General features: G+C 37.1%; 1 protein-coding gene across 2 annotated transcripts in view; it reads left to right on the top strand.

Moving 5' to 3' along the window:
• Positions 1-23,736, top strand: part of LOC111145213 (protein kinase, cGMP-dependent, type I) — a 1,255,864-nt gene that overhangs the window by 163,717 nt on the left and 1,068,411 nt on the right. For both annotated transcript variants that reach the window (XM_022499949.1, XM_022499948.1), the window contains exon 2: positions 1,650-1,816. In XM_022499949.1, coding sequence (XP_022355657.1) covers positions 1,650-1,816 — 167 coding nt within the window. The remainder of the gene's footprint in view (positions 1-1,649; positions 1,817-23,736) is intronic.

Consider the following 23,736-nt stretch of genomic DNA (forward strand, 5'->3'; position numbering starts at 1 on the left):
AAACATTCTCTTAATCTAAAAACAATTCTGTATTCTACTTTCTCACTTAAAAATAGTGAAAGAATTTCCCCCACACTGTTAACACTCTTCATAAACAATTTTAATTGCATCCTAACAGTCCATTCTAAATATAGTTTTCAAAATGGTAAATTTTTAATTGTTTTTTATATACTTTTTTATTATTAAATCCCCAAACCATTACAAAACATAATGTGTGATGGCAATAGTCCAGTTGGACTGAGGTCCAGAAGAAAAGGCACCTTGAAATGGGGAGGGCTAATCCTTTACTCAGTATTCACTACTCAGGTCATTTCTTTGAGAACCACTTATGATGCAAATGTGGGTGAGAACCAGTTTGTAGTCAGATACTTGTCAAATTAACACTCTTAATATACAATTCCAGATGTTCTGCTTTCTCTCTGTGTTGTTAAGATCTTGCTTTCATCTTATCTCCAACAGCCCTCTGATTGTGCTCCTCCTGATTAGACATTTCTTGGTTTCCCTTTAATTTTTGTACCCTTAGGAAGTCATTTGGAACTTCTTACCCCTGAGAATCAAATTATCACCATCTTTAAGTTCTGCAAAACTTTCCTGAATTCCAGTTATAGAATTTGTAAATCTCTTTCTCGCTAACTGCCTGTTTCATCCATGTCTAAATCCTGATGTTGAAAAACATCCCATTCAATGGTTTTATCTGCCCAGTTACCTCACTATGAGCTGCTTGGAGAAATAGATTTCTCTCAAAATGTGTAAGGTATGAATAAAGAAGTATCACATTTCTGCCAGTTCTTTCAAACCATTAATTAGGAATCCAATTTTTATTGTTTTTCAGCCAAAATATTATCCTTGAGACATACTGTAACTAGTGTTATTGTAAACATTTAGCATAGAGGAGAGAAAAAAGTAATGATCCCACCCTCATGGAGAGCATAAGGTCTAGTGGAAGAGGCACAGAAGAAACAAGTAAACAAATTGTTTTTACTGTGCTGGTGTATAGTATGACACATTCTGATGTTCTTTTATAATATGGAAATACCGGGATAGTAGTGTCTATTCCATAAAATTCTCTTGTCTCCTTTTCACATTTATTCTTTTTTTTTTTAAGTTTTTTTTTTTTTTTTTTTTTTTTGACAGAGAGAGATCACAAGTAGGCAGAGAGGCAGGCAGAGAGAGAGGAAGGGAAGCAGGCTCCCTGCTGAGCAGAGAGCCCGATGCGGGGCTCGATCCCAGGACTCCGGGATCATGACCTGAGCCGAAGGCAGAGGCTTAACCCACTGAGCCACCCAGGTGCCCCTTTTTCACATTTATTCTTAAACTAAGTTGCAAACATCAATTTAAAGTGCTTGTCCATTGATTTTCTCATAATCATTGTGATTTAAACACATTCTAAAACAAAATGGGATGATTTGCTTTTGCTTCTTTTTGGTGGTCACACATGCATTCAGTGATACTTTGTTTAAAACAGAATTTCTCAGTGCCTTTCTGATGGCCATGGAATTATTTTGTTCTCAGGTCTTTCAGAAAATGATTGGATGCCTAACAAGAAAACGCATTGTAGTGTTCCAGGATGCTGTACGGCTCTGCTGAACTTCACAAACTATGAAAATGCTTGTCTGATGTGCCAATAAATCTTCTCTCTCTTCACCTAGGTCCAAGGATCTCATAAAGGAAGCTATCCTTGACAATGACTTTATGAAGAACCTGGAGCTGTCGCAGATCCAAGAGATTGTGGATTGTATGTACCCAGTGGAGTACGGCAAAGACAGTTGCATCATCAAAGAAGGAGATGTGGGGTCGCTGGTGTATGTCATGGAAGGTATGGTTTGTAACTCTAATCCTCTGACATTCAAATATTCCCTTTTCATCTTATCAGCCTGCACACAGATGGTAGTGTATTACATGGTACAGATCCATTCTTCCCTCTTTTGTTGTCGAGAAACAGTTTGAAGAGAGGTGGAACACAACTTAGATACAGTGGTTGACTAGTTGTATGAAGGGTTTGTGTTTAGAGTATTAAGCTGAAAATCTAGTATTCTTTTAGACATGGAGAAAGGATGATAGGGTGAGAGGAAGAAATGCTGTTTATTACACTGTGTAAGTCTACACGCCACTGGGTCATTGAGCAAGCTCATGGAGCTTCCAGAGGAGTTCGAGATTATTGGAAAGTATTTTTGGCCAGATAATCAAAGTGTCAACTCTACCTCTAATTTTCAGTGTATGGCTAGGTTTCTTGCTATCATGCTTCTATAAAAAGAATGTTTTCAGTGCTTTGTACATGTGTGAGTAAGGAAATCAGACTGGTTGGATGGCCTGTGAGCTACCTAATTAATAAGAGTGATGGATTGTTTCATCAGTCTTGTGCCAATTAAGATAGAAACTATTTTGGAAAAAAAAAAAAAAACTGAGGCAGGCACCATACAAAAATATTTTATGCCCAGGTAAATTTTCATATTGTGTATTTCTAACTTGGAATTTATAATGCCGCCTTTTCCTTCTAGGAGAAAACAAAAGCCTGAATTAATGACTAGATCAGTTGAGGAGAAAGAAAGTTCAGAAGTACCTAGAAGATCAGAGAGTTGCCATGCAAACAACAGGATCAGTTTCTAGGTGGTGATTAGTGTCTTAACCCAAGGATTTATGGCGGTGTCCTAGAATTGTCAGGTTGATAGGTCATTAAGAGAGGGGGTGTATTTGGGCAAGTGACTTAACTTCTTTGAATTTTACCTAATTTGTAAACAAAAGGTCCTACCCACTGCCACTCCTTTCTGGCAGTGGTTCTCAACTGGTGATGATCGGTCCAGCCACAGGACATTTGACAATACCAGGAAATGTTTTTGGTTATCATAGTGGGAGTGCGGATAGATGGGGGAGCTACTGGCATCTCATGGTTAAAAACCAGGAATGCTGCTCTGCTGCGCTGTTGCCCACAACAGAGAATTATCTGGCCCCACCTGTCCTTAGTGCTGATGTTGAAAAATCCTGCTTTCTACTGTCTTTACAAGATTGTTCTGATTAATATGAAATAATTAGAGTAATGTTTATTGTAAAGTATAAACCATTATAAAATAATAGTATATATTACTATTTCCAACCAATACTTGACAGTATGTCAGAAATGTGCTGCCTGCCTATGTCTTCACCTTTTAATTTTTCTTCGTAATCTTTTTTGACATATATTAGGCATTCAACTTTGAAGTCATAATTTCGATCATTTTTTTTTTCCTCTGTAAATTTTCAGCTTTTGGGTCAATGTTATGAAGTTTTCCCCCAGGCCAAAAGGAAATAAATGTTCAGCTAGTCTTTCTTCCGAATAAAAGCAAGACACAATAAACAAAAACACGAACAGTATTCAGTTGGCAGACAATTGCAGGGGAAGGAGATGAAATTATAGGGCAAGAGTGTATGTGGGCAGTAAGCAGAAAAGATGAGAAAAAAGCAAGAAATGTACAGAGGGGAAGTATAGACTATAAATATAGAGAGAGATGTTAAGAAGCGCTAACAATTAAAAAACCGAGGTTAAGGCATTTCTTAGATTATAGTTTATCAGTGGTTTTGTAGTTGATTTTTCAGATAATTTATTGTCAGGCACGTTTGGAAGAACTTCCCTATTGCATAAAGGAGGTATACCTTACTTCCGCTATTTGCAGATGCTAATTATTGAAAATCCACTCAAGACGTGCTTATTTCTAGAACCTGTATGTTGTTTTCCTTTATCTTGAATATCTCTTACAAATACAGATTTCCACACAACCTTGCAAATTTTTTTCTAAAAAAAAATTGTCTTCATCCATACTTTTCTGGTTTCTAAGACTAACTGCTAGTTCACTAGCTATGTTAACAGAAGCTTAGAAATCATAATGTGTATTTACAGAGTGCTTAGAAAATGGTCCAACATATTGAGCATTCTTTGTATAAACACTTCCTGTGTATATAATTCATTTAATGTTCAAAACAATCCTATGAGGTAAGTGGTAATATTTATTATTCTTTATGGATGAGGAAACAGAGGCCCAATGAGGTTTAATAATTTGCCTGTGTCTTCCAACTAGTTTATAGTAGAATTAGGACTGAACCTAAGTCATCTGGATTCAGCGCTCCAGCTTTTAACTCAGGGGCCATGTGTTAGGATTCTCTGGAGAAACAGAGCTGATAGATAGATATCGATGGATAGATTATTTATTTTAAGGAATTGGCTCATGTGATTGTGAACACTGGCAAATCCAAAATCTGCATGGTAAAAGAAGTAAGCTAGACATCTAGGGAAGAGTTGATGCTATAGTCCAGATCTGAAGGATGACTGCTGGCAGAATTCTTTCTTCTGAAGAGGTCTGTCATTTTTCTACTTGGGCCTTCACCTGATTGGATGAGGCCCACCAACATTATGAAGATAATCTGTGGCTCACAGTCTACTGATCTGTATGTTAATTTCATCTAAAGCATTCCTTCACAGAAGTATCTAAGATAATGTTTGACCAGTAATATCTGGATATCGCAGCCTAGCAAGTTGACCCATAAAATTAACCATCCCAAGTCCTTGGCACCTGTGTGCATCTCCTCAAACCATGCTTCATCTCCAAATAAAGACAGCAGCAAGGTCGTAGCTGCACCTGATGCAATGTGACAATTCTGGGTACAACTGAAAATCCACTAACACTTTTCTCACAAAAGGGTACAAAGTCCTTGGGTAATATTTACTCTTCTCCTTAATACCCCATAATTTAAACTCTATGTTGTAAAGCTAATACTTAAATACTGTGATGTAAAGTCGATATATCTTATGTTACATGATAAGAGGATATGAGAGAAGAGAACCAAGAATTTGGTGCACATACATACAAACATATATATATAACAAAATGAAGAAGGCATACCCATGACAAGCTTCCCGAGGTAAAGGTAAATACACTAATTTTTGCTCCATTACTTCAAGCTAATTTTGAAAATTTTATTTATCTTCCTTTTCCTGCTGGACTGACTAAACAGCAAGTCCTCTTAATTATCTTTTTAAAAACAGGGTTTTAAATAGTGTATCAGTATTCAGAGTCACAGATTTTGCAGTGATGCTGTTGATTGCCTTCAGTTAAACTCATAAAATGACTATAATCTTATAAACTGATGCTGCTCTGTCCCCAGGCTATAATCCTAACCAGTTCAGGGTAACTTTGGCTGATCTTGTGTTAATATCTTTGTGTCAGAATGATTTCAAGTTAAAAAAAAAAATCATTTAAATTTTTATAAGTTTTAATTGAAGAAATATTTCATTGTTTAATTAGCTTTTTATCAACGTATTTATTCTTCTCAAAATTTAGATAGCAGCGTTCTTGATAGAGATGGATTCTTTTTCATCTGTGAACATTAATATTTATAAAGAGCATTCCATAGCAACAATGGATGAGTAAGCTAGGGATGACCAGATCATTCACAAACTTGCTTATTACCCAGCCATTCAGAAAAACACCCAGGGAGTTTATGTGGAAAATCAGTCTGATTTTCTCTGTCTCTCTAACTTAAATGAAGTTTCTTCATATAATGCTGTTTAATGTGTGCCTTAGCTGGGCAGTGTCCCAAGTAGGATTGCATACCTACATGCCAGAATTTCACATCGTTTTAGCAAAAGAGAATAGTCACGTGGTCAGGACGTCACTAATTAGGATGACTGGGGAAAAATCATCTGGGGGTCGTATAAATATATTTTGCATATTATATATCCAATATATTTTCAAACAAAATGAGTTGTGGGACTTTCAGATACTTAAAATTGCCGGCTGGGAGAAGTTTCAATGTTAAGTTTGAGTCGGAATCTTTTGGTATTAGCATTTTAAGTCAGTACCCTATGTAGGCTAAGTTGCTAAGGCTCTGTTTGCATTTTAATTATGTTTTCAAATATACCAATGATTCTTAAAAATTACTTGAACACAGGTTATTTTCTTAAACAGACATTGGCCTTGATTATGATGTAAAATTTGTGATTCTCCTTCTACTCTTGCCCTCCCTTTTGTTATCATAGAGATACATTTTAGTCTATTGTGTTCCCAAATAAAACATATTCTGATTTTGTGCCTTTCATTGGTGATGTAAATAAACATCTTGTATGTGAATCTAATCAAATATTTTCATTTTTGGAAAATGTTGAATTTGTATCCATCCAAGTCGTTGATTTGCACATTTCTTGTGATGTTTCATTGTGGAAGCCCATGGATTACATTTTATTTAAATTTACATTTTAAAAAAAATGGCAAGTCATCTATTTAGTGTTCTATGAGCATTGGCTATTTTAAGTTAAACTTTTTAATGAAATCATCAATTTTTTTATGAGGTGCTTGAAAATGATAATAGCTTTTATGAAGTCCTTGTAAATGCCAGGGACTGTTTAATCCTTTTATAGGTATTAGGTTTTAATCTCCGTAGCAACCTTAAGGAGTAGGTATTCTATTACCCGCACGTTAGTAGCTGCAGAACCTGATGCAAAGACAAGGTGAACAACTTGGCCGGGATCATCCTACCATATATAATATATATAGTGTATATATATTGTATGTATATATATTATATTTATATATATATATTTATATTTATATTTATTATATATTTATATATTTTATATATATACACACACATATATATATACATATATATGATGATGGGGCACTGTCAACTTTCAAAGTGCAGATTAGAAGCCCTGGTGATATATATTTATCATGTAGGAGCCCATTAAAGATGCACAGCATGAGGCCATTGGATTAAAAAAAATTGCTTGATTATTTTTGAGGAAAGTGTAGAACGTGCGTGGCAATAGTGCAAAGAGAGAATAATGTAGATGTTTCCATAAATACCTCTTTGGTCTCTCTGCCTCCTTGGTGCACTGAACTTGACCGCTCCCTCTATCTTTGACCATTCACTCCTCTCTTACCTGTAATTTCTTGCGTATCCGAAGGGCAGCTGTGATTTGGCTTCACCTTGGCCCACCTCTCTGTCCCGATTGTTAGGACTCAACTCTGCTGTGTATCTGTAAGGACCTATTTTTTCGGTCTATAATGAATGACATTGACTTTGCTCTTCTCACAGCCCCCTCCCTTTTTTTTAAGAAGCTCATCACACCCACTTTTTAAATATGGCCTCCCTACACAGCTGCTAAGTGATAGTTGACTATTCCCAACAACACTCAGGGACAAGCCTCATGTTTCTGGTGTTACTCTGCTGCGATGACACAAAGTCATTGGGTTGTCCCCACTCAGTGGGATGATACCAAGTCTGCCCATTAGGCTGATGTCCAACACTTTATTCTTCAGTGTGGACATGAATCACCATGCCAGCCACCATTCGCAAGTAGGCTTACTCAACGTGATCCTTCCAGCTCTGTTCCCTTCTCCCCCTGAAACATTTTTACTGCCTTTATATAATTAAATGATGTATGAAAGCGGACTTTCAAAGAGGGGTTTAATATAAAATTGAATGTTAATGATGATTTTCCCCATGTCATTTGGCATTCAAAACACTCCCTGAGAGTATAAGGGAATTGAATGCATTTTCATATGAATGAGCTCTCCCAGTAATTTTAACATGACAAACAGACCATTTCATTCTCCAAAATCAGGTGTTGCCTCTTGGCCTTGGAAGTTTTTCATGTTAGTCTGAAAGCTATCTTTAGAACTGTTGAAATACCAGTGAGCTTAAAGTTACTTTGCAGTTCTTTCATTGGACCAAGCATATAATATTAACGTGAAAGAGGAAACCTAGGTACTGCTTAAATAAAGGCAAAACAGACTTCTGTTTATAAGAAGTCATCATAAACAAGTGGATCTGGAAGTATGAAATGCAACTTTTAAACTACATTTCAGTTATGGAGTCAATGGTGAAGGCAAAGGTATGGGATATTTAGATGATATGGGGATATCATGTTTATTTTGGGGTGCCAAGTTTCAAGCCTTTGATAGACTTGACCACGTCGAGGAAATGAATATATATATATATATATATATATATATATATGTGTGTGTGTGTGTGTGTGTGCATAAATAAATATAAATAATATATATTATATATTTATATCATGTATATTTATTTATAAATAATATATATTTAATAACATGTATATAATATATGATATAATGATATATAAATATTTATATATTATATAATATATATTTATATATTTAATAATATACATTTATATACACACTTTTTACATATTTATATATTTAAATATATGTATATTTATTTATTTAAATGCATTGTTTCATGTGTAGATGGAAGGTTTAGGAAGAAAGGATACTCTTTTAGATACTGAAAATGTTGTCACTTGAAAAGGGAATTATCCTCCATGAATCTACATGACCGAAGGAGAAATGTGAGTTATAGGGAAGACTTCCGGGTGTCAACATGCTGCTGAATGATGTGCTCCAGGAGCAAAGTGAACAGCCCGAGGTGGTGGCAAGAACCCCATCTGGGGAGGCATCCTAGCAGTGACCGCAGAGCCTGTGCTCAGAGGGAGTTTGTTAGGGGGGAAGGAGGGATCCCCTGCGTCTGACTCGGATCCTCATAATGCGTCTTCCTGGCCCTTCCCTAAAGGCCAACATCCTCAGTCGGTGGGTCTGCGAATGAGTCTCCTGCAAGCTAGTTTCTGAGAACCAGCCTTCTGAAGGCTGCCTCTGGAAAACTCACCTGTGCATACAATGGGCAATGTTTTCGTATTCTATTATAGAAATCTAATAATTCTGCACGTATTTTTCTGTTACTTCATTTTTTGGTTCCATTTTATGTGGCGCTGTATAACTTGATTTATTTATCCTTTCTGCGATGATCATATTTAGACTGTTTCCAGTTCTTTTGCTCTAGAATACGAACGAGGCTGAGCAGGTTTTTCCCATGTTCACGGGCCCTCTGTGTTTCTTTTGTGAAGGGTCTGAAGTCATCTTCTGGCCATTTTTTCCCATGGACTATTGACTTCACCTGTTTCACATTTTAATCCCTGTCATTTACATGCCTTGAAAATATCTTTCTCAATCTGTAGCTTTAGTTTTTACTCATTTGTGGTATTTTCTGATGAACAGAAGTTAACTAATTTTAGACTAGTCAAATACACCAGTCTTCTTGGTTTGTGCTTTTTGTATCTTTGTAAGAAATTCTGGAGGGCAGTATTTCTGTGCCCATGTTTACATGTGTATGTGTATGCCTATGAAGGCTTGTGAGGTAGGTGTATGAGGAATTACCTGTCGAGGAGTTGTCTGCATTTGTGATCTAAATGAGATTCAGGGAACCGGAAAGACAATGCATTTTTGTTTCTATGTTCTTTTCCCCCCATATATTTTAAGAATTCTTTATAAATTGTCCTTAGAGGGCAGTACACATACTTTTGAATATGCTTGTTGATAATAGTGTCTTTTTTTTTTTTTGAGGGTGCGTTTTATATTTGGAAATAATTGCAAGTCATTTAGTGATAGATTTGATGACTAGGGGTAGATGATTAAGCTGAGTGATACCCTTTTCCTTTATTGCTAATATAAAGTTGTGTGTGTACATACTATCGTGAAGTAACAGCATTTGTTGTACAAGTCAAGAAAAATTAACACGATGTTTTAAGGATATCATTTTTTGAAAAATTGACATATTTTGAAGGATAATATTCTTACCACTCATTAGGCTGCTTTTATCTCTGTCTGATTTTGTAAAAATAGCTTAATCATCTTGTGTTTCTACTATTGTAGCTCTCTTCACTTTTCTTTCCAAATCATTAATGGTATAATTGAATTTTTTACATTAAAGAGGGCAATAGTGTGGCTTCTCTTACTTTTAAAGACTCCCAGAAGCCAAACTCCTTGAAAATTACTGTCTTTGTTTTTTTATCTTTTTGAGACAGAGAAAGTTGGAGAGCCATCAATTTTTTTTTTCCCAAAAAATCAATCCAACATTGGTAAAGGAGATCATAGGTTATGTTAAAAAGGTACAAGTTTTTTTTTTTTTTTCTTACTATTACTTCATAACAGTTACGGGTTTTATTTATATGCTGCTTCATTTTACTAAAATATCCATTTCTCCATTCAGCAATTTTGAGAGAATGACAAATTTGAAAGTTTAAAAATGCACTTTCAGTGAACATTAAAAAGGAATACAGCATAACTGAAAAGAAAAATGAAAAGAAAATATGGACTGGTACCATTCTGGCGACAGTGTGAAAACACACTGATTTCCTGCCAAGGAAGGTAAACTTTGGGCCTCAGTACATGGAACTGGTAGCCAGTTTGCATGCTAAACCTTCAACAGTCTTCTGAAATTGTTGTGGGTTCAATTTAAAATCACATAGATGTATTTCTTCAGAGACGTTTAACATGATTTCAAATGATTTGGGAGGAAGGTGTGGATAGACTAATGCTTTTAATATCTGTTCCTTTAAGGAAAAATCCCTGAATGGTTAGCAGTTGGGGCAGGCTTTCCAAAGACTGGGCAGCTAGGAGCTTCCTCCCCTCGGGAGATGCTGCGTGGTGTGGCTGTCATGGCAACGGCCCACCCCACCCCTGGGACAAAGGACGCTGCAGTTGGTCTCCAAATTCCTTACTGGAATTCTCCCATGACTCCTGCATTTGAGAAATGCAGCCTAATAACACATCCTTTATCTGAATTTCACCCCTGTGGCCTTGGAAGGTTGAAGTCTGAGTCTGCTCTTTATATATTTAGGTCCTTCTGTAAACTACTTTCTGATGAAAACGGAAATATTTTTGTGCTAAACCTGCTTAGCAGAGTACGGAGATATAAAGTTATGATAGATGATGTAAGGTGGTATTGAAATTAATTCCTGAGAATTCACATTTTATGTATATTTAAAACATCAAGAAATTATTATTGACTATATTTATATTAATGATTTTCTTAATAGCACTTTTTTTTGCAATGTTTGCCAGATTTACTAAAGCTGAGTTTTTTTGGGGGGGGGAGGTGGTATAAGGCAACTAACTACTTGATCGTTAAGAATATACGGAAGCATGTGCTTTTAAAACAACACGTGTGCTGTCTTGTGTGACTTCACAGGAACACTGAAGTTACTTTGATAATTTTCCTTATCAAAGCCAATTAAGTTACTCTGTTCTTTGCTCAATAGCAAAGTTATACTAGAGAAATCATCTGGTAAAAGTGACCTAAGTATTAGGAGAGATGGTTTTCCATTTCACTAATATGCAATGGTATATTTATAGAGTAAAACTAAAACTTTTCACACAATTGTAACGCCAGCGTGTTTAACATTTTCCTTCAAAAATTTATCAAGTGTCTTTAAATTATCACTGATTTCCCACTGGCAAAAAGAAGGAATGAGCATTCATTTCCATTAGAGTTTAATTAATAGCCTATCATGATAACTTTTACTGAAAACCATTCACATACTCATCAAACTTTTTTTTTCGTTTATATGGTTAGAAGGATATAATTCAGTGTTACATTTTATATCTGGCTTGTGTTTACAGAGAATCATTTTACATTACTCTTTTGTTATATTGTATTTCATATTATTTTAGAATATTTAATACCTTCAGCAATATTCTTAATAGAGATTTATGCTGTCCCCAATGTTCCACTCAATGATAGCATATGCCCTTAAATTAAAGTCATTTTTTTAAAGATTTGTAATAATTTGCTCTAATATTTCCAGCGCAGACATTTTTATTGACTTAGCCTGTTGGAAATATTCATGCACAGATATTTATGCTTTGTGCCCATGTGTGTGTATATATGAATTTACATGAAATTATTTCTTCCCAGAGTTCACATTGTATTTTAGGAGATGATGAGGTAGTTAATGTAATATAGAGGATGCAATCAATGGTTAAATTCAAATTTATAAGAAAAATAAAAGATTAACAATAATCATAAGTATTGATGATAAGGCTCTCACGTAGATGAAAAATTAGTTTGCAAAGGAAAAGTACTTAGCTTTTGTGTTTTTTAGAACAAATTTCACACAATTTTCTTAAAAGAGAATTAAGACAATTCTATGGAAAGTCTTGACATTTCATTTAATCCTATGAATTTCAGTATTTATTTCTTGCATCAGTTCTAGAGGTCAAAGCCACATGAAACAGGAAAAATGTTTCAGATTTTTGTGTTGAGAATTAGGTTTCATATATACATAGCAGGCCTTGCTAAACCACCATGCTTTCCTCCCCTTCCATATGGCGTGTTTCTACAAAAGCAGAAAAGGTGTTAGAGATAAAGCAGAGTGTGGATTTGACTGAGTGTCATCCATGAATACATGAAATTCTTTGTAAGTCCCTTGACAATTGAGAACAGCAAAGAAAGTATTTTATGAAGTTCTTTTGGCAGTACAGGTTCTTTATTATGATTCACTTATCAAGTCATTTGATTATTTATTCATCTCTGCTGTTCATTTCCTACAAATTCTTTCTCAGGTCTGACTGTGTCTCAGGGGGCACTGACGGTGTAATAGTGAATAAGACATACACAGGATCGTTTCCAGACCTTACAGCCTGGTGATGGTCATAGGGGAAGAGCACAAAGAAAATTCATGAAAATAAGCCCAATACTTCTGGATAGTTATGGGGTAAATTGATAAAACAGGGTGATGTAAGAGAGAATCATGAGGTAGGTTTGGCAATGATCAGGTTGATCAAGGAGGGCTCTCCTACAAGGGTATCATTTGAGCTGAGACCCAAATGACAAGAAGGAGCCAGACACGTGGAAGTGTGGGTGGAGGCTCCAGATGAGGACAGCTACAAGTAGAAAGTTGCTAAGGTGAGGAAAGTTTGGCATGGTCAAGAGAAGGTAGGCAATGGCGTGAGTTGATATTGACAAGGTCACTTGCGGTATGCTGGAGGTGGTTTAATTTTATTCCAAGAGATTTAGAGAGCATTGGAGTTTAGGTTGAGATGGGGCATGATGTGATTTAGGTTTCAGGAGTAGAGAAATAGATTCTGCTACTAGTCAGGGGGTGGAAAATATGTTCCATGGAGTGGTGGGGTACACAAGGATTCTGGTAGGGAAGTTGTATACAGCAGTGATCAAGCAAAACATAATGCTGGCTGGGGCTGGGTTGACAGCATGGGGACTAAGGGATGGCTGGTGCATTTTGGCAGCTTATAGATGTGATATGGAGGTGAAAGAAAGATAAATTGGGAAGGATTTGTTGGTATTTGAGTTAAACAGTTGGGTGAACCATGGTGCCATTTGCTGAGATGGGGAAAATTATGTGGAGTTCATGGTGAAGAAGCGAAATTAGGAATTCTGTCCTGACGATGTCAGGTTCAAATGCCATTGGAGATGCCACATGGGTGAAACCTGTCTGACAACCCTGTGAAGAGGTCTGAGTGTGGAGGGGGGAAAGGGTCCCATTAATGCAACAAGGCAGAGAGGGGAGATTGCTGGAAGGAGTTCTCTTACAGTTAGAGTAGTTTCTGTACATTGCAGCAGATCAAACGGGTAAATTTTCGTATTTGAACAGGTTTCATACACAGAGATATTCATAAATATTTTAAACTTCTTTAATGAGAAATCTTTGTAGTAAACTGAAAATTACTTCCAATGTAATTGGAACACTAATATTTTTGAAGGAGTCATTCTTGAAGTCTGGTCTGGAGAAACTTGTAGGGGCTCTTTGAGTTCAAACCTATCTTTATAATAACACGAACATATCCTTTGTCCTTTGTCTCTTTCTCCCACGGGTATGTGGTAGAATTTTCTAGAAGCGACATGATCTGTGACTTAGCTGCAGGGAGGGTACAGAAGCAGAGAATGAAGCTGTCACCTTTTGAGCCAGATATCAACATGATTTCCAAAAGGTATAAAGCGATGGTATCCTTATTATTAAAATTTTTATTTTATTTATGTATTTATTTATTTTAAAGATTTTATTTATTTATTTGACAGAGATCACAAGTAGGCAGAGAGGCAGTCAGAGAGAGAGGAAGGGAAGCAGGCTCCCTGCTGAGCAGAGAGCCCAGTGCAGGGCTTGATCCTAGGACCCCGGGATCATGACCTGAGCTGAAGGCAGAGGCTTTAACCAGCTGAGCCACCCAGGTGCCCCTAAAATTTTTATTTTAAAAATATAATTTTATAAAAATCTTTTTTGCATGTAGTAAGTTTATTTTTTTCAAGTGAATACATGTGTTAAAAATTGTCCTGCTTTAAGGTCTAATGGAATAAACATCAATAGATCAAACCCAAAGGAGCAAAATCTTTTTGAAGTTTTCAGTAATTATTGTTAGTGTTAAGTGGTTCTGATATGTGACCTAAAGACAAATATGACCAACTGGATGTTTGCTCCAGAAAACACGCTGGATTAGTTTAAAGTTTATAATATCAGATATTAAAAGAAATAAAAATAAATAAGATAAAATAAAATGCCTGGGTGGCTCAGTCATTAAGCATCTGCCTTCTGCTCAGGTCATGATCTCAAGGTCCTAGGATCAAGATCCACATTGGCTCAGTTCTCAGGGGGGTGTTTGCTTCTCCCTCTCTCTCTTTACCCAACCCCCGCCACGCTCTCTCTCAAGCACACGCACGCTCTCTCTCTCTCTCTCTGTCTCAAATAAATAAATAAAATCTTTAAGAAAAAAAAAATCAGATATTGACTCCGAAACCCCAAATAGCACATATATAGGATCATGTTGCAAAGCTCATGTCTTTTATTTTTATTTATTTTTTGCTTATTGTAGTATAACTGACATATAACATATATTAGTTTTAGGTGTACAACACAAGGATTTGATATCTGTATGTACTGTGAAATCACCACCATAAGTCTAATTAATATCCATTGCCATACGTAGTTACAAATTTTTCTTATGATGAGATCTTTTAAGATTTGCTGTCTCAGCAACTTTCAGTTGTGCATTCCAGTGTTATTAACCATAGTTACCATGCTGTACATTTCATCTGCAGAACTTATTTATTTTATAACTGGAAGGTTGTAACAAACAGCTTTTAAATACAGTCTTGGTAAGTTAGAAACAAAAATTTCTGCGAAGACTGGGATTTAAATTTAGAGCATATAGACAATACTGATCAACAATGGGCAAGTCAGTTTCATTGAAGTGTTTATTCGTCTGTTAATTACATTCCATTTCACGGTTTGAAAGGTATCCTTGATGCATTTTGTGGGTTCTGTTTGCACACTTTCTAATGTTCAAGATTTGGGAATGTAATTGGGTACCCCAGTGATTATCCTGAATTAGTGTAGTAGGATACTGAATTTTTTTTTTTGTAATTAGACTTTAATTATAGCTCTAAATGAATTGAGGAATCAAATATCCTTTAAATCCCATCAGGATTTTTGGAGAAGAAAATGTTTTTTTACTGTGCTTATCTCTTAACTTAAAAAAATTCTAGAAGACGTAACATTTTGTATTTGGAAGGTTCATTGCAATAATTCATCTAATGCCATAAATGCTTTCAAATGAAATAAGAGAATTCGTTATTTTCCATGTTTTCCCAGTGTAGTCGCCTCAATGCAGGTGTAAACCGAAATTGTCAGCTACTGAGTGGCTGTCTCATTTTACATTCTTATTGCTAAGTCAATGTGTGACATCTCTACGTATTTTTCTGGTGATGCGTTTTCCAAAGAGCTTTTTCATTTGCTAGCGCGTTTGCTTATTTTTGGTATCTTACCACCATGCTTTTGAGCATTTTCTTGGGATAAGTTAAACAAAACAAAACAAAACAAAACTTACTGCTTTCATTTATTTTTCTTGGAAAGTCAAGTTTCTGTTTTCTTCTCCCAAAGGCAACTCTTAGGAGATAAGTAACATTAGAAGATAAAAGGCTTCCTCCAACTGTGAACACATATGACATTATGTTGTGATGAGAACTTAATTTTAGAATGTGTTTCTTATGCAAGTAATAGTTCATTATTTTGTGCAATCGTACATTCTGTTTCATGTTCTCGTAAAGTGTAGACTTTTCTGACATAGCTAGACTGCTGAACTAGGCTTCTGTCTTTTGTCTCTGTGTGTTTTATGTTGTGAGCCTTAGCCCTGTAGTGTCATTTTCTTATGAGGAATGGCCACTGGTCTAAGAGCCGTTAATCCTGGGAGTTTAATCCAGATCCATCCATTAAGTGGCTGTGTAACCAGCTTGAAATGCTTGGAATTTTCCTCTTTGAACTTTACAACATTCCCAGCTTCACGAACCACACCTCCTTTCTTCTCCAACCTGGCCCACACCGGAAACCCAGGAGTGATCCCAGACCCTGCGTCTGCTTATCCTCAAATGCTATTCCGTTTATCAGCCCGGCAGTGTCACGGGTCCCTGTCTGCTGCTGCTTTATTTCAGATCTGCAGAACTTCTGGCCTGAATTCTTCCAATGATTCCTATAGGTCTTCCTGTCCCCAGGCTTCTTAAACTTCCATACCTCCATGTTATCACTAACAAGATCTTTCTAGAAGACAGAGGTGTTCGTGCCATCTCCTTGCTTACTGTTTTCCAGGCCTTTCCCATAGCGAATTCCAAACTCCTGAGGATAGAAAACTGCAGTGAAATAAAGAGAAAGCTGGCTTTTGGAACTTGGCAGACACGAACCTGAATCTTGATTATTTAACATGTAACTAGTTAAGGAAGCTTGGGGAAATTCTCTAACTTCTCCTGCTTCCCCGTTAGATTCTGCACTCACCAGTTTGTGGCTTTGGCTCAACTTCCTTGAATGTTCTCTTGTCTCTGAGATGTTCTCTATAGATGTTTTCCTCTGCTTGGAATACACACAGGAAGACATTACTGGTCTCTAGGGGCACCTTGGGGGGTTGGCTCCACTAAGAAGCCTTCTCTGACTCTTCCCTACTGGGCTGGGTTCTGTTCTCTGAAGTCAGTATAACTTTGTATCCCTCTCTATAAGCACATGGGTCACACTGTGTTTCATTCATTCATGCAACATATTCATTCAAGAAATACTTATTTTGCATATACTCTGTGTCAGGCCTTGTTCTATTGTTCTAAGTGTTTGGGTGATAGTAGAGACCAAAGAGTAGAAAATGCCTGTTAACATTATGCTTGTGCCCTAACTGGGAAGATAGGAAACATACATTTATAATGTGTATATGTGTGAGTGTGTGTGTGTGTGTGTGTGTGTATGTGTGTGTGTGTGTGTGTGCGTATATATATATATACATATATATATATATATATATATATATATAAAATTGGTCGCTGATAAGTGCTATGAAAACCAAAGCTTGGTAAGGGGATAGAGAGTGACACACAGGATAGGGAAAGAATTGCTATGTTATATATGGTAGTTGAAGATAGCCTTTGTGAGTTGAACATGGAGCAGAAGCAGAGAAATGAGTAAGGTGACAGTGGCCATGCTCATATCCAGTGGAAGACCATTTCAGCCAAAGGGAATACAGATGTCCAGAGACCTGAGATGGGGTGTGGTTGGCACATTCAAGGGGCAATATGGAAGCCAGCACAGCTGGAATATAGTGAGTGATTATTTGGGGGGGGGTGAGGAGTTAAGTAAGGAAATCGATGATAATCACAGAGCTCTGAGAAATCTTGTAGGCCATGTTAAGAACTTTTGTTATTATTATTTTTTAATCAAGATGGGACTACCCAAGAGAATTTAAGCTGAAGTGTAACATGCTCTAATGTATGACTTCCTTGGAGCCATGGAAATTGGAAACAGGGTATCAGTGAGGAAACTATTGAAGCAGTCAAGGAGGGGAAATGCTGACTTGGACTAAGATGGTAAATTGGAGATGGTAAGAAATGGTTGAACTTGGTAGAAAGTTTAGTCAGCACTGTTGAATAATGGGTTGGACTGGAAGTGTGTGAGATGAAGGCAGGACTGGAGGGTTCCAATCTTTTGGCCCGAGCAACGGGAATAATGGAGTTGGTTTTCCCAGAAATGAAATAGATTAGCTGAGGAGCAAGGCTGTTGGGGAACATCCAGCAGACAATCATCATTTGCTGATTTATTGCATTAGGTCTTCTCTAAGTTTTGGTAACAAAAAGCCCTCAAAACATGGTGGTTCAAACAAGATATACATTTATTTTTCTTTGCCCTGCTATCATTGAAGTGAGAGGAGCTGTTGTATGCTGTGTGGTTAATGAAGCACCCAGATTTCATCTAACCTGTTGCTCCAAGTCCCCTAACCCCCACCCCAGGTGTGATCACCACACTCAGACCTAAAGCTGGGTCACTACCATGTTGGAGCTCCATTCTGTAGGAGGGGAAGGAGGCTTGAGAAAGCAAGGAGCTTCATCCCGTTCTCATCTTCTCACCCAGCACTCAGATACAAGAAAAGCTAGAAAAAGTGATCTCTACAAAGGTCCTAAAAAATTGATGAGGGGTTCTCTTACTAAAATAAGAGAGAATGACACCTGGGGAGTTGGGGGACACTATACTGTATTGTCTCTCTCTTATAATCATCACTCCATGTTGGCTTCATTAATACTAATTAATTATACAAGGTAGAAATTAACTTATGCTTGATACTGTGTTTCCTTCTATAAACCTTTGAATTACTTTCATAACTCATTTTTCGTATTTTAGACTACATTTTTAAAGAGATTTTTCAGGATTAACTGTTTCATATCTGCTTAAAATTTTTCAGAAGATACAATAGTAATATCCTATCAATTTTCATGATCCATAAGGTAATTCTACGTACATGGGGCTCAAACTCAACCCTGAGATCAAGAGTCGCACGGTCCACAGACGGAGCCAGCCAGGTGTCCCCAGACTCCATTTTTAACATGTGTTCATTGTTGATGGAGAAAAACTGTAGCATTACAATTATCTTCAAGTCTCTGTCTTATATTTATTCATTACCCAGGGTGAACAAAACATGACAAATGAGTATTTATGTTTTTATTTTTTTTTAAAGAGTATTTACCTCACACGCTTGCTTCCAAATAGTAATTCCAGAAATCACACTCCGTGGTGAAAGAATGAGTCAGTCCCGTGTAATGAAATTGCATCACCTCTTCCAAACTGCTAATTCTCCAAATCTCACCTAACATTCCACTGCCGGCAAATGTGGCCTCTTCACCCTAGCACTATTTAGCTTAAAAGTTAGCGAGGATGTGTTTGGGTCTAAAGATTTTCTTATGAGTCATATACCATATAACATTAAGAAATACATTTTAGAATAAGGAATCTAATCCTAAAATAAAATCTAATAAGAAAACGAACTACATTTTTAAGGACGTATTGCATCTCATTTGGGAAGCTTCAGGCTGGGTTATCAACATGAAAGAAAAGGAATTCCTATTTCTTTGTAACATTGTATTTGTATTGTATTATATTACATTTCTTTATTAAATTGGCCCTATCTTTTGCCCAAGATCTGTCCGTGTGTATATTTATCCCGCCAGGTCACTCAACTTACCGGAGGCCACGTGCCATTCTCTAAACATCTCCAATGGGAGTGATCAAATTCTTGTGTATTTTTTTGCACATCTTTAAGCCTAGGTCTATGTATAAAATACATTTTCTTAATTTATTAGTAGAACTTTAGTTCTAAAGATGATATGAAGGCATGGGTATTGAAGAACCTCTTGGGTCTACCAGGCTCTGAGTTCCATTTTGGCAGAAACTTTCTGGGCATTCCCCAGTACCTAGCCTGGGACCAGGACAGAGTAGTGTTTCATTTATTTAACAAATAATTATGAGTTGAATCTTGTTTGAATGCTAAATATACTCCCCAACACCAAAACCTCACAGTTTATTTTAGGGAACGTATACACACACCCACACACATGCAAAACCATCTCTCTCTCTCTCTCTGACACACACACACACACACACACACACACACACACACACGAAGCTATTTTAAATTCTTCTTAACTGTAGAATTATCTTATGGATGATGAAAATCGATAGTACATTATTATTGTAGCTTCTGAAAATTTTTAAGCAGATGTGAAACATTTAGTTAATCCTGAAAATTATTTCTTTGTTTTCTTCTAGACAAGGCTTTTATTTTTAAAATCTCTCATATTTGGTCTTTTAAGCTTTCTGAATCCTCTGTGGAAATTTAATAAACCACAACTTTTGAAAATTGTTTGATCTGACAGAATATCATTTGGACGGTGCAGGCTTCAGATTAAGATCCTCAGGTGTGGGGTGTATGTGTGTGTGTGTGTGTGTGTACACATAAATAAATTCTCAACTTTCTGAAGATGAAATTTTAAAAGATAGTATAGCATGCTGTGATCATGCTATGGGTCACTTGGCATAGTTAAGAGTCCAGTAATATATTTTGATAGTAGTAATAGATTCACAAAACCATGTATAAATCTTTCATCAGTGTGGAAGCATATCTCATTATGCTCAAGAGAGAATTGGTTGAGTTAAACTTGCCCTGAGGAAAGCAAATAAAATTAGAAAAAAATTGAGTAAAAATATTTAGCCTTTCGTATCTTATAATGCTTTGCCTGTAACTAAAATGAAACTGAGTGTAATAAACTTTTACCATGCATGACAAATTTCTTCAATTATCATACCAAATATGTTCTTTTCTAAAAACACTGAGCTGGGGTGCCTGACTGGCACAGACAGGAAGAGTGTGCGACTCTTGATCTCAGAGTTGTAGGTTCAAGCCCCATGTTGGGTGTAGCAATTACTGAAATAAATAAGGCCTTAAAAAATAATGAAAACACCCAGCTGTATCAAAGAATTTCTAGATTTGAAGGAATCTCGAAAAATGATCAAATCTTGGGGCGACTGGGGGACTCAGTCGATTACAAGTCTGCCTTCAACTCAGGTCATGATCTCAGGGTCATGGGATGCAGCCCTGTGTGGGGCTCCCTCCTCAGTAGGGAGTCTGCTACTCCCTCTGCCCCTCCCCTCAACTTGTGCTCTCTCTCTTTGTCTCTCTCTCTCTCAAATAAAATCTTTTAGGAAATGTAAGGTCAACTATGTAAGGTCAAGAAGCTGTACATCCTAAAATTGAATTTCATAAAATCTGTTACTATTGAGAATGTTTTCGCTCATGCCTAAACAAATGCAACCTAAAACTCTTTCTCAATTGAATTATTTTTTATTATTTCAATTGGAGAGATGTTTATCAACTTCAATTCAGTTGTCCTTATTTCCAAGATTGGGGAGTAAAGAATCCCATGTTTTTGACTTAGGGATAAAGCAGTGTATACTGGTTAAGAAAAGTCTTGAACAAATTATTTAATGTTAATGAACCTGTATTTCATTCCCTGTGAAATATGAATTAATATGATCTTCCTCAAAAGGTTCTTGTATGGAGGGCCAGATAGAACCATGAATGTGAAACACTTAATACTCATTTAAGGACATTGTAAACATTTTTTTAAATGTACACTAATGATTCTTAGCATAAGAAATTAGCATAGGATATTCAAATATTTAATTTTCTTCTATCTGCTTAAGATGTACATATAGTCAGGGGCACCTGGGTGGCCCAGTCAGTTGAGTGTCAGACTCCTGATTTTGGCTCAGGTCCTGATCTCATCATCATGAGCTCAAGGTCCATGTCAGACTCCATGCCCAGAGGGGAGTCTGCTGGACTCCCTCTGCCCCTCTCCCAATCTCTCTCTCTCCTCCTCTAAAATAAGTAAATATATCCTTAAAAAAAAAAAACAAAAACAGATGTGGGGTGCCTGGGTGGCTCAGTGAGTTAAGCCTCGGCCTTCGGTTCAGGTCATGATCCCAGGGTCCTGGGATCGAGCCCCGCATCGGGCTCTCTGCTCAGCGGGAAGCCTGCTTCTCTCTCTCCCTCTGCCTGCCTCTCTGCCTACTTATGATCTCTCTCTCTCTGTCAAATAAATAAATAAATCTTTAAAAAAAAAAGACATGTGCATATAATCAAACATTTTATTACCTTAGTCTCAAAGAGTGGGAACTTGAAATTGGAAGTAGTCAATGTTTAGCAATTGGTTCTGGAAGAAAAACAGGAAAATAAAAACAAACCTTGTTTGTAGTCTTTGCCAATTTGGGGGACGTGACTACTCACCCAGTGGCCAATTTCAGACTACCAACATCAAGCTTGAATGCAGAGTTGCTAATGGGAGTCAGCTCTGGCCCATCACTGGGTAAGCCCCTTTGTAGAGAGAACTGCTTAAGCAATCATATCTGTAATTGTAGGATTGGTACTTTAATTTGCCACTTTGTACCTTTGTTCATTACTCATAGACTGCATTTTCCATTAGTGCAGTTCATTGGTTAGATTTCCTTTCCACCGCAATTCCTTTCAGCCCTGAAATCTCAAATTTCTCTTTAAATTCTACCTTTGAAGTGGCAGCTGGTTCAGAACCTGTTTGCCCTACTTGTGAATAGCACATTGGGTGCTTTCTGCTTCCCTGTCCCTTCCAGTTAGCAACCTGGGTTACACGAGGGCAGTGTTCTTATTTATACATCATGAGTAATTTCTTTTCTTTCAGGGAAGAGACAATGGAAAGGGGCTTGTAAATTCACATTGAATTTTAACCAGTAATCTTTATCAACTTACCAATGACGTGGCCGGTAAAGATGTTTTGTAGAGCAGGTGATTTCTGGAATCAAGAAACACCAGAAATGGGATGGCTAAGACACTTGACTCGACTCAGCATGCGTGTTTTAGGACAGAGTCAGTATGGCGCCGTAATCTAGGTGGGCTTCTTTAACCGTTTTAACTCACACATGTGTTAGTTATAGAGTCAGAATGCCTTTGAGTTTCTTCACACTGGTGTCTGTTCGTTTCTACTGATCAACCTACAACACGAGTTCTCTTCACGTACTAGTTGCCACTTCTTTCCATCAAACAGATTTATACTTTTTTTAAATTTATTTTCAGATAGAGGATTATCAAAATGTCTGTCGTATTTGTTCAAATATGATCATTTCTTTTTTTTAAAGATTTTATTTATTTGACAGAGACAACGAGAGAGGGAACACAAGCAGGGCGGGTGGGAGAGGGAGAAGCAGGCTCCCCACTGGGCAGGGAACCCAATGCCGGGCTCGATCCCAGAACCCTGGGATCATGACCTAAGCCGAAGGCAGACACTCAATGAGTGAGCCACCCAGGCGCCCCAAATATGATCATTTCCACCCCAAAGGTAAACAAACACGAAACCTCATTCATATCTCGCAGTTGAAGGCCAGAGCTGATGCCGCCTTCTTCATCAATGCCTGGCAGGTTTTTTTCCATTGGGAAGTAATTTCTCCCTCCCCACATTTCCTGTCTCTCTCGGGCAAATACCACACTACAGTGTAGTTCATTGGTTCTCAGAGTGTGTTCCCTGAAGGAGCAGCATCAGAATCACCGGGGTACTTGTTAGAAATTAAAATTGTCAGCCCACTCTAGACGCACTGAATCAAAAAGTCTAGGGACCGTCACACCCAGAAGTCTGTTACTTAGCAAATACTTTGAGTGACCCTGATTTTAAACAATGTAAACTTCCTCTTTAGTTGTATACTCTGTCATGACCAGGATTTATGAGTAACTACACTGCGCAAGCGGGAGGTGATTAGTAGATATTCGTTGGGTGAGGTCATTAGTCAGTGAGTATAAGGACAACTTAAGAAATGCAAGCTAATTAATTAGAAGAGTAAAGGGCCAGATAGTTCACTTGAAGGGCTGTCCTCTGAAGGAGAAATGAGGCGTGTCCTTTAAACACCCAGGGGCTGGAATGAGTGCAAATGAGTGCTCAATAAGGTTAGATTGTTTTAGTTATGTTAATTCACCTCATCCTGACAGCAGTTCTGTGAAGGAGATGGTACACTCCCTTTGCTGATGAAAGAGTGAAGCTTAGGGAGCATAGATCCTAGATATGAGGATCTTTTAA

Source organism: Enhydra lutris, unplaced genomic scaffold (assembly GCF_002288905.1).
Source record: "Enhydra lutris kenyoni isolate GAN:26980312 unplaced genomic scaffold, ASM228890v2 scaffoldscaffold12, whole genome shotgun sequence".
NCBI lineage: Eukaryota > Metazoa > Chordata > Mammalia > Carnivora > Mustelidae > Enhydra > Enhydra lutris.